The 15,018-nt window shown below is 38.4% G+C and overlaps 1 protein-coding gene across 4 annotated transcripts in view; it reads left to right on the plus strand.

Annotated features, from left to right (window-relative positions):
* The window catches only part of Dip2c (disco-interacting protein 2 homolog C), a 221,672-nt gene that overhangs the window by 47,356 nt on the left and 159,298 nt on the right, over positions 1-15,018 (plus strand). For all 4 annotated transcript variants that reach the window (XM_013504713.1, XM_013504714.1, XM_013504715.1 and 1 more), the window contains one exon: positions 4,725-4,835. In XM_013504713.1, the coding sequence (XP_013360167.1) occupies positions 4,725-4,835 (111 nt within the window). The remainder of the gene's footprint in view (positions 1-4,724; positions 4,836-15,018) is intronic.

Genomic DNA, 15,018 nt, shown 5'->3' on the forward strand with positions numbered 1-15,018 from the left:
CTTCTTTTGGACTTAAGCAAGTTTTCGTATTTCACAGGTGGAGGAGAACAATCAAAGATGTGAGAATAGGCAAGGCAAAAACTCAAAAATAGTGACAAGTTTCCCTTTCATTTGGAAGATACAGCTAGAAAGGAAAGTGAGCTCAGTGTGGAAATGACTTACATTCAGATGGAAGAGTTTGGGGCCTTCTGCTGTGGTCATCAGCGTGCAGAGAAATCAAGTCAGCAGAGCCTTCCTTAGGCTGAAGTGGAGAGGTCTACCCGAGGCACAAAGAGGAGGTGGGGAAAGCCACAGCTGATAATAGCACAGTGTTGTCGCTTTGCAGGCCACGACTGAGGCCACTGCAGTTTATTATACTCAGGATGGGTTGTCGGGTAGGGGAAGAGCTGAGTGACATATTATTGGGACATTTCAGGACATGGAACATATCAAGACCATGTGCAGAACTTTGGGATCTCCAGGGTGTGGGTGCACAGGAGGGGCTGAATGTTGTAAGTTTCATTTCTTCCTATGCTGATCTTCTTTCTGTAGTGTACCTTAGTCTCCTGCCTCTGGTTTGGAGTTCTGTACAGTCCCACTGTAATTTTACAGGTAAAAATAGAAATCTCACTAACATTATTGGTATTTAAATTGAGAACAAGGCCTAGCAAGATTCATCCTAGAGCTTTCATTCTGTTTGGAAAGTGGGGCAGCCAGGTGTCTAGAACATATTGTGCTCAGAGGATGGTATCTGAGAGCACTCAGGAAACCCCTATTACGAATGAGTTTAGGAGTGAAAAGAACATTTAAATATATATAAAAGCGGCCCCGGCTATCTGAGTTTAAATCTCACCTCGATGCCCATGTTTCCACAAACAGTATCTACTTAAGTTTTTGTTAAGAAATTAAATGAATATTTACAGAATGCTCAAACCAGTGCTACACAGTGTTACCTGTTACTGTTTCTGTCTGTAAATGGGAGCTGAGCCTTGGAAAACTTAAGGAACTGGCCCAAGGTCACAGTGACTAGAGCCAAACTCCCGGGGCCGCTAGCTTTTGGCACCAAGTCTCTCTATGGTGTTGTTCTGCTTCTACATGCAGTCTTCCTCCTCAGCCTCTGAAAGTGCCAGGTTATAGGTGTATGCCACCATTCCCAGTAGCTTCTTAATTTTTAGAGGATCTAGAGTTGATTTGGTGTGTAGCATGTGAGTAGCATGTAAATGCCTAGTATTTGTCGGGGAAAGTACTGACTCTTGACCCTTGTCATGTTTTTGCCTGAACAGAAGTAGCTGTTTTGTTGTCTTGACCATCACAAGTTGGGGGGCAGTCACCTGTCTCCCTCAGGACACCTTTTTGCCCCATAACCACTTCGATCTCTCTTAACCTTGACCACAGGTTTTGTTAAGAAATTAAATTAACCTTGACCACAGGTCTTAACCTTTCTATTTTGAGGTTTTTGGTTATTCCCTGGCTCTCCTGAAAATAGTTTTTCAATCCCAATCCCCAAACTAAAGTTTGAAGATAAGCCCTCCACAGTGGTAAATACCCTACTGTAGTTAATGTGTTTTAGTAATTGTTCATAGTCGCTGAAAAGGCATGTATACAGCAGCATCATTTGATGTAGAATTCTCCTTTTACGGGACAAGGAGAATGACCTTGCTGTGACCCTAGGTCTTTCTGTGGTGACAAGCTGAATTCAGATGGAGAGCTGCATATTCAACCAGTAAACCAGTTCAAATCTTAGTTGGAATAATGTCAGGTAGAATAAATGAAGTGTGCACACTCTAGTTTGTAATTTCTTTTAATATCTTACTGTTATAAGCTTGCTGAAGCTGTTGTTTCATCCAGTTTTATTTGTTTCCTTTTTCAAACTGTGTTGCGATCTATGCATTTCAACCTGTGAGGGGAAACATTCATAATGTCTGTATACAAAATTAGCTTTTGAGGACAGCTCTGGAAGATCCATCAGTAAGCCGAGCACTAGCCTACAACTCTCTATGTGGGTTCCCAGAAGAGGTGAAAGCTGAAGATGTAATTCTTGGAGCCATATTTAAATCAGCCAGACAAATAATAGTATAATCATGCCAAGATTGAAGGCTAAATATTAAAAAATATATATTAAAAAAATAAAGGCACCTGGTGAGTCTTAGCAGCTTGAAAGTACACATGTATCTCTGCCTCTTCCCAAACTACACTAAAATGGCAGTAAATATATAAAGTCTAAAGCCACCGGAAAAAAAGAATGGGAGTCACAATGGTAAGTGTTTATAACATGTGAAATAGAGGAATTAGTGGTCCGTCATTTAGCAGTAGAGAGAGTCAGCAGATGAAGATGCTGATGGAATCCATGGGTACCACCCAGCATAGAGCCAGAAGTAGAAGCCGTGGCTCCCTCTGCCCACCTCTCCTGGACAAGTTCATTTTCAAGGGACTTGAAACCAGAAGTTTGGGGGTACCAGGCAATGGATCAGAACAGCTGCCACCACTGAGTAAGGCACCTTGCCTATGTTTAGTCACAAACCAGGAAGCTAGAAGTCTCTTCTTTGGGCCAAAAAATAGCCCAGATAAAAGACCCAGTGAAGGAGATATGATGGTGCTTCACCTAAAAAGAAATCACTGGCTCACAGCTCCTTCGGTATGAATTAAAGAATAGTAAAAGTTGGCACAGGAGAAAAAGAATGAGACTTTACTTAAAGATTATGCCCTCAAAGCAACGTACAATTTTTCAATGAAAATGGAAATGTGAGACAATAAATAAAAGTATTGTTTGGAATTCTTAGATATAGAATTCCATATCTGAGCAAATGGAAGTACTCCAAATATTCTTTTATCCTTTCTAAATAAGCTGCTTTTTATAATGGGAAGGTAAGAAAAAAAGAGAAACAAAGGGTCTCCCACAATAAAAAGCAAAATGAAATCCAGGATGAGGAGAATCCTGCATGGTAGTGAGACAGTGGGTCTAGGGACCAAGGTTAGAGCACAAGGGGGCTCCGGGAGAAATTTAATGAAAACAAAAATAGAACAAAAAATATTATCACCAAATTACCAGTTTTTGATACAGACAAAAGATAAGAAAGAGAAAGGGATTTCCCCTACTTTGGAGTGTTTTGAAAGGGCCAGAAATCAATATGTTGGAAGCCAAAAGAAACAACCAAAAAGATGTAAATATTAACTCCAGAATCGTCAAAAAGCAAAAGACATGAAGGTGTTATAGCTTGCTGCTGACTGTGATTATCAGCGGAGCATAATCCTGATAACAGCAGTAATGGTGAATACGGGTGGTGTAAAGAAATTCGTGTGTTGTCAAACATGTACTGTGCAAGAAGTTACGGTTATAAGCCTGTATTCATGAGTGTGAGCATAAATACCAGGGGCCTACAGTATTTTACATAGGATTCTTAAATTTCAGAAAGTCTCTATCTGTTGGATAAAAATAAAAGGCAATTTTTGAAAAAATCATTTGTGGACAGTAATTGGAAGAGGTCTGGTCGCTGTAGACTGGAGCATTTTAATCTGTTTGCTAGATCAAGACGCTATTTATGGAGCCAAACAAAGCAGATACAGAATAGGATCTGTTGTCTTCACAGTTGTAAGCTACTTAACCTAATGAGAGATTCACACACATGCCACTAATAATCATTCAGAAACAAAAATAAGAGGAATAGGAAATCCACGGAACACACAATTAGCTTTCACAGAAGCCTATCATGGGAAACTAGAGACTAAGCTTTGTTAATTTAATGTTTTTATGTCTGATTTCTTTTCAAGTGTTACTGGTCCTTTTGTGAAGAAGTAAGTAAATAAATAATGCTCACTCAGTAGAAATGATTTATTTCTGAGCTATAATGATAAAATCTTTCCCATGGTATTTTGTTTTATCTAGATTGTATCCTGTTCTACTTTGTTATCTTAGTATAATAGGTATTGTGATTGGCAGATTTGGGTCAGCTTTTTAACCAATAATCTTTAAATCATTGTACCTCTCTAAGATAGGATGATTTTTGGCAAATCACCAAAGCTGTACTCAGAAACACGTTCTTAAAGCACATAGCATCAAACAGTGTAAAGTTCCAGAGAGTTAGTGATTTGTAATGAGCAAAGCTGAAATTTGTTACATACAGGTCATTGCCTTGTTATCTGAATCATATTGCTAAAATACTCTCAACTAATTTTGAAGTTAACTTTTCTGATAAGCATTGCTTTAAAACCTTTTTTTGAGACTGGCTCTTGCTATATAGTTCAGGCTGGCCTTGAACTCACTTTGTGTAGCCAGGTCAGTCTCTAACTCATGGCAATCCTGCATTAGCCTCCCAACTGCTGGGATTACAGGCATGCACAATCACATCTGGCAAGTTTTAAGATTTCTGAGGAGTTCATAGTCTGTGTATTTACTCTACAGAAAGATCAGACATTGATTCTGTGTCTCAGACTTCACTCTTCTACCCATGATATAATGGATGCTTGTGACATGAAAGAGTATATGCTGGTATTTCTAAAGTCTGCAGCGGCCAGGCAGGAGTGGTCTTCCCACACGAGGAGAATTCATCTGCCTCAGACTAGGATGCTGCTCACCTTCTGCTCATCCCTTGTGAGGACCCCACCCTCATTCCACAGGCAGCTTCAGATTTGCAGTGGGAATGGCTTGAGTAAAGGTTTATTCCACCAAATGATTTGATCTACAGAATCTACTAGCTCCAGGCAGTGATCCAGCCTCACCTTCACTTTGCTCTTTTCCTGAAATCCAGGGGTGGACCAAGCTTTGCCACAAGAGCGCCGGACTCCTGTCACTCCTTCCTCTGCTTCTCGATACCATCGCCGACGGTCCTCAGGGTCACGAGATGAGCGCTACCGGTCAGGTAAGGCACTAGGTTGGGGCTGTGAGACTTGTGTCTGCCACTGGATGGTTAGTACCTGTTCTCAGCAGCTGTGATACAGAAGTACAGGAAATGTAGAGTTTCTACAGGTTAGCTATGTCCTTTCTCATGCACTGTGTCCCCTCCAGGGCAGATTGTAACTTTAAGTAAATAGCAACTCTTTCCTGTTTGAAATGACAGTGTTGCCCATTATTCAGAATACCATAATGATTTTTTAAAAAATCTCTTTTCAATTTTTCTTTAAGTGTCACAGTTATGTATTTAGTATATATATATATATATATATATTTTTTTTTTTTTAGTTTTTGTTGCTAGTATGTTTTTTCTTTTTAACCACAGTAACTTCTGTTTTAATTACTGTTTTTAGGAGAGATACAGAATCCTTAAATATTTGTATGTCTCATGTTTACTGTTTTATTTTATGATACCATCCACAAGAATGCTGCTTTGGAAATTCAGTTTTAATGCAGTTACAAACTGGGCTCAGCCAAATTAAGTTTTTAATTAGTTTAACAATAGAAAACATACTATGGTTAATTGCTTGTTAAGGGTTTTCTTCTAACATGTAAATTTAAATTGCTTTTTCCTGCTTCCATGACTAAAATTTTTACATGGAGAGTACCTGTAAGTTGTATTGTTATTACTGCAACACAGGTTCAGGGGACCTGTAGATCACTGTTAGAACTGATGTGGGTTTGTATGTTACTTTGTTTCTCAAAGTACTTCATCCACATTTTGAGGTTTTACAGTAAGCATGTGGAATCATTGTTTCACGTGGCTGAGGCTGAGAAAGGTTGATTCACCCACGCCATACCATTCTATGATAAACCAACCATCACATCCTCTTCAGTAGTTCTTTCCCTGACTTTCTGGCTCTGATCCCCATTCTAGAAGGGAAGAAGGGGGGAAGCAAATTTTATGTCATCAGGAGACACCATTTGTATGAATAAGATGGATGCATTTGAGACCCTACAGAGCAACTGTTTTCTACTTGCCAGCGTTCTTCAAGATTACTCACTCTCAGGAGGCTGTTGATGCCTAGGAAAATGGGTAGGGATGAGATGAAGGAAAAAAGAAGGATTTTATTCCTAAATCCAACCTATTGTTTCAGAGACACCCAATATATATCAACAGTCCATCTTATTCATTGAGGTATCAGAGGCCCCATTCAAATACCTAGGAGGATAGAGGTATGTGTGGATGTTCTTTTTGTGAGTTGCTTCCCTTAACTACCCTGTGTTTATCCTGCTGTGTTAGTAATTGATCCACACACACACGCACCCTGACATGCATGTGGGCACATGCCTAGAAACTGGGTAAGTGTTTTTACGTCATTTGGAGGAGAAGATTGAAGTTCAGGGAGGTTATATCATGGCTGATAATGATACTGTGAGTAGCTCAATAAAATAGGATGCAAATCTAGTTTTCTCTGGCCCTGTAATCTGACTTCATAGACTCTAGAAAATGATACTTTGTTTCATTTTCTGACTTTTAATTTTCTGGGCTAAATATTTAAAAAGAAAATTTAGATGGAGCTTTCATCATAGCAGTCTGCTGCTTACATTATGGATCTTGCCTGACATGGGGAGGGTTGATAAAAACCCTTACGTTTATATGGGCCTTTTGGTGTATTTTTCTCTCTGAAATCTTTCTAGTAATTCCAGAAGCACCTCCTATGACAAGTTAAGGTTGTCTCGCATTTTTCTTTTCAAACTCTAAAAGAGGTTAATGTAGTGGGAAATGGTGGCCAGTTGGCCTTGGGTGCATTTTCTGTTCATCTATGCACTTATCTCCCCTGTGAGGGCAGGAAGACCTAGGAAGACACACACACGGTGAAGGGTGATGGCTGTGGAGGAAAGCAGAGGCAGCTTGAGAGACTGACTGTTCACCAGCTTAGGGAAGTTCTGTAGGCTCAGAACTTTTACATGGAAAGAAAGCCCCCCATCTGCTTCTGGCCCTCTTCTGCCCTCCAGGAGATCAGTGTTAATTTTTCATTAGCATCATTATGAAATGGGAAACAGCTTTGAACAAATGCTGCAATTTGACTAAGTGCTGTGAGTCTTTCACCACTTAGAATCACAGACTCAGAGGTGACAGCAGGGAACTTTGCCTTATTTGGGGTGATGCTGCTAGTGGGCGGGACCTCACTTCTGGTCCCCTGTAACCCACTATTCCATCTCTGCCCCACCATTTCTGCCCCTTTCCTCTTTCCTGGTGGCCCTATATGCTTACTCCCTGAGATCAGTCCCTCATAGTAGGCTGAGTTATCAGTCTTCTGCTCAGCCTCACGAATGGATGCTTTTACCCTCCTTTGGAACCAAGCCTAAACTCAAAGATGAGCTTAGACCACCCCCCGACTCCCATGACTAACACAAGTGCTGGCCCTGTGTCTGTGTACGCAGCATCCAAGGGCCTGGTTGTCTCAAGAAGGGTTGGATCAAATATTCTTGGTATAGGCATTTGCTCTGTATTGGCACCATGCTAGGTGAGAGAAAGGTATAGTGAATATTAAGACCCAGTCACCCTTTGTAGTTCAGAGCATATGGGAAAAGCACCACGCCTTACAATAAATGCAGCAGAGCAAACATTGTTAATTGGTGTGTGGTGAGTGAGATGAGACTTGCTCACCTTGGTCTTTGGATTGGGTCTTCACAATATTTCAGCAACCTGATCTATTAAAACAGTGTTAGATCATGCCCCCACTCTGTTTATGTGATCTAGTAGGCCCCATTCCACTCAGCGTAGGAGTCAGATCACTTCACTTCCATAACTTCATCTCCCTCTACCCTTTGCAGCTGCACTGGCTTCCTGGTGTTCCTCAGGCACACAAGGTTCTTTTCACTGGTTCATCCCTGTCCTATTGTTCTTCCCTTATAAGTCACATGGCTGTGTCCTTACCTTCACCAGCTTTTTGACCAAGTGTTACTGTTATCAGTAAGGCTTTCTCTGACTGTGCAGTTAAAATTCTGAAATGTCAGGCTACCTCTTCCTCCTCCTTGCCTATCCTGATTCGTTGTCTCCCTTGCAGTTTTCACCACTTGATTTTCTATGTGTGGATCCATCTATCAACTACCTGTCTTTCATTCTCTTCATCTGACTATATCATCTATCAGCTATCTGTATCTATCTCTATCTATTCACCTACCTACTATCTTCTCCCATTAGAATGTAAGGTCTGCAAAGGAAAGGGCTTCTATTTTTTTTCTTTTATATATGCTTAATATACTGGCTTCTATTTTTTGAAGGAAGATAGATGGAAGAAATAAAATACATTTGGGGATAGGCAAGTGATTAGGGAGAGCTGGGAGCAGATTGTAAAATATCATGTGCACTATGTTTTAGAATCTGGACTTCATCCCAAAGGAATAGGGTACCACTTGAAGGTTTTAAGTAAAAGCACTGTAGGAACCAGTTTTGAGTTTGAAAATGACTTCAGTGGCACAGTAGGACATGGATTAGGGGTGGAGGAATTTGAAAGACCCTGAATGCCTGAGAGTGGTACATGTTTGGGAGCTATAAGTCAGTATAATCAGATTTGAAATGTTGAGAAGATACAGGTTGAGCATCCCTAGTCTGAAATGCTCCATAATCTGGAACTACTTGAGCACCTACATTATGCCACAAGCAGAAAATTTCACACCTGACTACCTATGATGGTACAACAGTACATTAAAAATAATTACTTTATGAATATGGGTATAAGGTATAAATAAAATACAAATGAATTTCTTGTTTGGACTTGGGTTCTATTCCTAAAATATTTCATTATGTGTATACAGATATTCCCAAACCTGAAAAAAACCCCTGAAAATCAGAAACAGTTCTGGTCTCAAGCATATTGTAAAGGGATGCTCAACCTGTAATAGCAGTCACGGCCGAATGCTGAGTTAACATAGCAGTGTGTGAGAAAGGGCATCAAGAGTGAGTACTGGATACCACAGTCACACACCTTCACAGATGCTGGTCTTTCTGTACCAATTGCTGTGTCCTTAGAGAATTAAGGTTCCTGTTAAAGATGTAATTTGCCTCAGTTATTAACATACTATGTAGAGGATTCTATGAAATATTAAGTAGATGTTCCTTAAAGTGTCACAAGAGATATAATGGAAGATACAGGTATTCCATGTATACTATTTCTGTTTTAAGTTTCTTACTACTCTTCATGTAAATAATCACTTTGATTTGCATACAGAAGGCGCAGACTCATGTGATCCTTCATATACTTCCGAAATCTCAGTGGAGGGGGGTCTTCATTTTCTATGACCAACCTCAGAAGTCTCCCCTTCATATATCACGGCAATTATAGTAAAGCAAAGCAAAAAGGGGTCTGATAATTTTGGGGGTTACTTTGACAGCCTTAGCACCATATTTTAGGACATTTACTATTGTCACAAGTGTCCAGCTGTGAATTTTCTTAACTTACATATTTTACTGTTATACTGTAATTTACTTTCTACAGAGTATGTGCTCACACATAGATTTTCAAGTGAGATATATGTTAGGAGGAGCTTAATTTAGCCTGTTTCCAGTATACACATTCACGTATTTTCTGGTTTGTTTTCCCTTGAGCCAGTGTGGGAGTATAAGTCAAAGATTTGTGGCTCATTAGGAGATTTGGCTTTTGAAACTCTTTGACCACTTATCTTGCTATATGGCTACTTTGGTTGCTCCAGTGACAAAATTATGTTAGCTGAGAAGCAGTTCTTTTATCTATTAGATAATTGATCTAATTAACAATCCAGTCAGCCATATAGTCTTACATTTAATCTGTCCTGGCTGTGTATTTCCATTTCATTTCTAAATTCATATTGTAATGAACTCTTACTAGAGTTCTTTATAATAGACTGTCCCTTCTTTTTAAGTAATATTTTTGGAGGAGGGACTTAAATTTGATTTGGAAAGTTAATGAAGAAGTAAGTGAATAGGCGTGTTGGGGGCCTATGATATATCAGACTATATTAGGCACTTTATTACTTTGACTTTATAAAGTCTAAATTAGAGCTTAATTTCTGACCATTAAACAGCCTCTCCCCAGAACCTTAGAAAATCTTGAGATATGTTTTGTATTTGTTGTAGCCAAGACCAACTATGACAAATAAGAATATTAAAACTCAGCTGTAGCATACTATTTCCTAATATGGTTAGAATTATTTTTTCTCTAAGATAAGTTTAGATGGAGTTTAAATTATTGTCTCATGTCTTGTATGTGCATGGACAGCAGTAGCTGCTACTTTTATGATCAGGATCTTCTGTCTGTGTGCTGCTTTCCTTTGCAATAGACTGCAGTGGACCTTGTTATTCCTCAAGGATGGGGACCCTTCAAACCTGTAGGTTCCTGGAAGAGCTTGAGACCCTTTCAGGATGTCTGTGATTTCAAACCATTTTCTAAATAACCTAATCATGTTGTTGGCCTTCTTTGCATCTTGTTTCTTTGATGAGTGTACAATAAGGTTTTCTAGTGGCTGCATGACAGGTGATGTTGGCTTTGCTCTGACAGCCAGTAGATTCTGTGGTTGTGAAGTCTTGCACTTTTTTGAAAAGTTTTTCAGTTTACTTCCTAATGCAGTAAACATAAAAATACTAATAACTCTATTAGCACAAGTTTAAGGTTTTTAGCAGTGTTTAGGAGTTTACAGTATTCTAAGAATAAATCTTTTTTTTTAAGGTTGAGAAGTAGAAACTTTAGCATCTGAACCCATCCCTTAAGTTAATTTTATTGTGATGATAGTGCCTTAAAGTGTGAATCTGGCAGTGTTCAGCTTCTGGAAATAGGCTTGTATTATAGTACTGATCCATTCAACAAACATTCAAATAGGTTGTATACTGAACATTCTGCTATGCCCTGTAGATGAGACAGAAATTTAGAGATATAGTTACATTTAATTTCATAGATTGGGGAGATTTATCTATCTTGAGTCAACTTGGATTTACTCACTTTAATGAGATTCCTACCCTGTGACTTCTAGTCTCTGAACTCAATTTTTTCATTATTGTTTGTAACTGATACAGTGTTATTTTCTTTTTTACAATAGAATATGATGGGCGGGCTAGGAGAGGAGAATCTACATGGTAAACTGAAATTGGACTGCAGCATTAGCTCAGTATCCACAGGAAGTTGACGGTCTCCATCTGGGGAGGGTTGCACTATCCACTGTGGTGGGCAGTACCCACTTGGCACCGGTTAAATCAATGAAGATGAAATTAAAATTCTGTTCTTCTGATAAGCTAGTCACCTCTGAGAGCAAGTGGCTACCATATTAAACAGTGCAGGTATGGACGTTGCCGTTCAGCAGGTAGTTCCGCTGTAGAGGAGGTGTTCTTGGGCTAAGGCTATACCTGTGGAGAGAAAACAAAAGATAAAAGAGTATAAATGTCTGTTTGCCCAACATTAAAGCAAGTGAAGTTAATCTCTGTATCTGTGCCTATCCATTTATGGAAGAAATGCTAGAAGTGAAAATGGAGTAGACACAGATTCTTTGAATTGAAGTGGATTCCTGGCTGAAAGCAGGAACAGGTTAAAAGAGTTTTGTATTATTACATGTGTAAAAAAGTGGTGAACCAAAATTTGTGGTGTGCAATGAAAGTGGTACTTGGAAATGAGTAGAAAATGAGTCTAAAGTGTGTGTGTGTGTGTGTGTGTGTGTGTATATATATATAATTTATATTATTATTTATTTGTTTTTAGAGATGGGTTCAGATGCTAAAGTTTCTTTTTCTCAACCTTAAAAAAGAGATTTATTCTTAGAATACTGTAAACTCCTAAACACTGCTAATAAATAAATAATAATATAAGTTATATATATTATTATTTATTTATATTATATTATTTATTTGTTTATTTTCTTTTTGGTACTAGGAATTGAACTCAGGACCTTGCACTTGCTAGGCCAGTGCTTTTGACACTGAGCTATATCCCCACCCCCTAAAGTATTTATATTAAGTAAGTAGCCATCCTGGAAAGTAAAAGAATAAGCTTTTAACTTAAGATGTTAAAAAAAGCCAGATGTGGTGATGGCAGGAACATCTCAAATCTGAGACCAACTTAGGCAATTTATTGAGACCCTGTCTCAGAATAAAAAGAAGGGCTAGGACGTAGTCAGTGCAAAGGTCCTGGTTTCAGTCCCTAGAGGTAAGGGAAAAAACCTATAAAAAGGAGAATATAATTAAAAGGAATGAGAAAATATTAAAAGGGTAAAATGAAATCAAGGGTACACAGATTTTTGATTTCCATGACAGCATGTAAGGAACTGGAAAGTCACCATGATCATCCTCACAAAGGCAAAATTAAACAAACTGAAAATCAACTCATTCTAAACCATCAAAGAACTAAGGTCATAGGATGAGAGTTGGAGATGTATAATGTTGGTGGACAGATGTAAATGCTGTGTCAGTAGGCAGTGCTTGAAACTAAAAACTGTAGAAGTGAGTACCTTTGATCATCTATAGACTAGGCATGGGTAGATCAGAAAATAAATTCTACATGAGGAAAACGAAGAGTGCTAGAGAAGGAATAAATGAGAATAAAAATAGAATCTTTTCTTATTCTTGTCTTGACAGATAAAGATTTGTTCAAAGTAACAAATATAGCATATTGGGTGATTATATCATGTGTAGCAGTGAAATGAATGACAGCACTGTTATAAGAAATAGGAGAAAGAATCAGGAAATACCATATTAGGCAGTTGTGATGGCGCATACCTATAATCTCAGAACATGGGAGGCTGAGGCAAGAGGATTGCTGCAGTTCTCTTCCTGTCCGGGCTAGATAGTGAGTTCAAGATGAGCCTAAGCTACACGGGGAGACCCTGTCTCAGAGAAAAGTGCTACAAAGTACTTAACACCATCCATGAGCTAGTATAATATGATTTGAAAGTGCTCTTTGATTAATTCCAAGCATGTTTTGTCAACTCAGGGGTAACCAGTAAAGCAACTGTGTAAAAATGAAGTATAATTGATACAGTGAGAGAAAAAAAGTGATCATATAAAATGCTCAACTAAAACTTAAACAGCAAAAAAGGAAATCTAAAATGGTAGCAAAAACAAATAAAATTAATAAATAGGTAGATATTAATCCAAGTATCAATAATCCTTTATTCTTCAGTGATCTAAATATAAGTTAGAGATTTTCAGAGTGATTAAAAAAGCAAGATCCAGCTATATGTTTATAAGAAGTCTACTTTTAATATATAATCATATGTAGATGAAAATAAACAATAGAACAGATTATCATTGTAACGCTTGTCAAAGTACCTACCAGACTTGAGAACAAGGAAAGTTATCAGGGATGAAGAGCAACAAAACATAATGGTAAAGGGATTGCTTTTCTAAGAAGAATCCTTAAAGATAATATGCACCCAACAGAACATCAAACTATGAGACAAGTATGTATAAAACATGATCAGGAAATAAAAGTAAGGTCTGTGACAGTGGAAGACCTAAGCATCCCTATTTCTATAATTAGCAGATTCAGCAGCAGGAAATCAGTAAAGACGTAAATGAACTGAACAGCACCAGCAATCAACTAGATTTAATTTGGCATATATAGAGCAGCGCATAAACAGCAGAACACCTATTCTTGCGTTCACACAGAATATTCACTAAGATAGACAACATTCTGGGTCATAAAACATGCAACAAATGTAACATGTAAAATGCAAAATTAAAAGATTTCCAGAAGCTAGCATAGGGGACTAACAAATTGAACCTCAGCTTAGGGACAATTTGGAGATGCAATACCAAAAGTACAATCTATGAAAGAAAAAAAATTGGTGAGCTGCACTTCATTAAAATTGGAAACATTTGTTCTGAGAAAGACTCAGTTAAGGAAATGAAAAGATGCAATGGGTAGTCAAAATATACAGTGAATTTTTAGCTTAAAATATTACTACAGTAAAGCACATACTACCTTTAATTCCCCTCAGAATACTCCCCCTTGCTCAAACACACTTCCCGCATGGTGCTTGATGTTTTTTGAAGCGTTTCTGGAACTCCCCTTTTATATCTTTACAGGGTGTGATCAAACATACAGTGAATGCTGCTGCTCAGTGACATCCAGTGGAAAGGCAGACTTGTGAAAACACTGTTGTGTGTCCTTATCTACCTTATTCATTAGGTTTGGCACCATGTGACTCTTCTCCAAAGTCAAAATGGTCATGAAACATGGTCACTTTTAAACTAATTCGAGACGTCAGGCAGCCAGGGCAGTGCAACTAAAGACACTCATGAAAAGATTTCCAGAACTGTTTTAGAAAGTGGGAAGAAGGCTGGGATAAGTGTGTTTGAGATAAGAGAGGAGGAAGTATTTTGAGGAGGATTAATGGCAGTGGGTCTTCTACTATAATAAATTTAAAATTTAACTGTGTACCATTTTTTTTATGTCACACCTCATTAACTCAGATGGGAATTGAAAATATTTACAAAGTACATCTGATAAATTAGTGATAACCCCCAGTATAAAGAGAATTCTTAAAACCTTCAGAGTAAGAAAGCAACCACATTAAAAAGTAGGCAAAAGATCTGAATAGACATTTTGGCAGAGAAGTACAGGCACAAATAAGTATAGAAAAGATGTTCCACGTATCATCAAGGAAATGCCAGTCACTGTGACAAAATGCGATTAGAATTACAAAGCATTAAAAACAGGGAAAACATAAAATGCTGGTAAGGATGTGGCACAATAAGGACTCAGAATTTTTACAGGCAATAGTGCAGAGTGGTGTAGTCACTTAGAAAAACAGTCTGACATTGTCTTATAAAACTAAATGTACTCTTGTATGATCCAGTAACTATGCTCCTTTGTATTTACCTACAGGAGTCAAAAATATGGTCACACTAATTGCTAAAATTAGAAGCAACTAAGCTTGTCCTTTGACAGGTGTTACAGTTTCTAACTAGATATTGCCCTAAAGATTATAGGCAGGAACTCTGGAAGGTGACTTAGATTAGAAGGACCTCATAGCTGACTTACTGTTAGGAGGTAGGACCTTGTCGGAAGAAGCAGGTCACTGTGAACATGGCTGGGAAGGTTATGTCTCAGAGCTTTGCTTCCTGTGTGCCATGCCACCCTGCCTTGAAGCTTGCCAGCTATGGACTAAAACCTGTACCAACTGTGAACCAAAATAAGCCTCTCCTTTAAGTTGTGGGTGTCAGGTATTTTGTCCCAATA

The sequence above is a fragment of the Chinchilla lanigera genome, unplaced genomic scaffold (assembly GCF_000276665.1).
Source record: "Chinchilla lanigera isolate Chin_1 unplaced genomic scaffold, ChiLan1.0 scaffold00091, whole genome shotgun sequence".
NCBI lineage: Eukaryota > Metazoa > Chordata > Mammalia > Rodentia > Chinchillidae > Chinchilla > Chinchilla lanigera.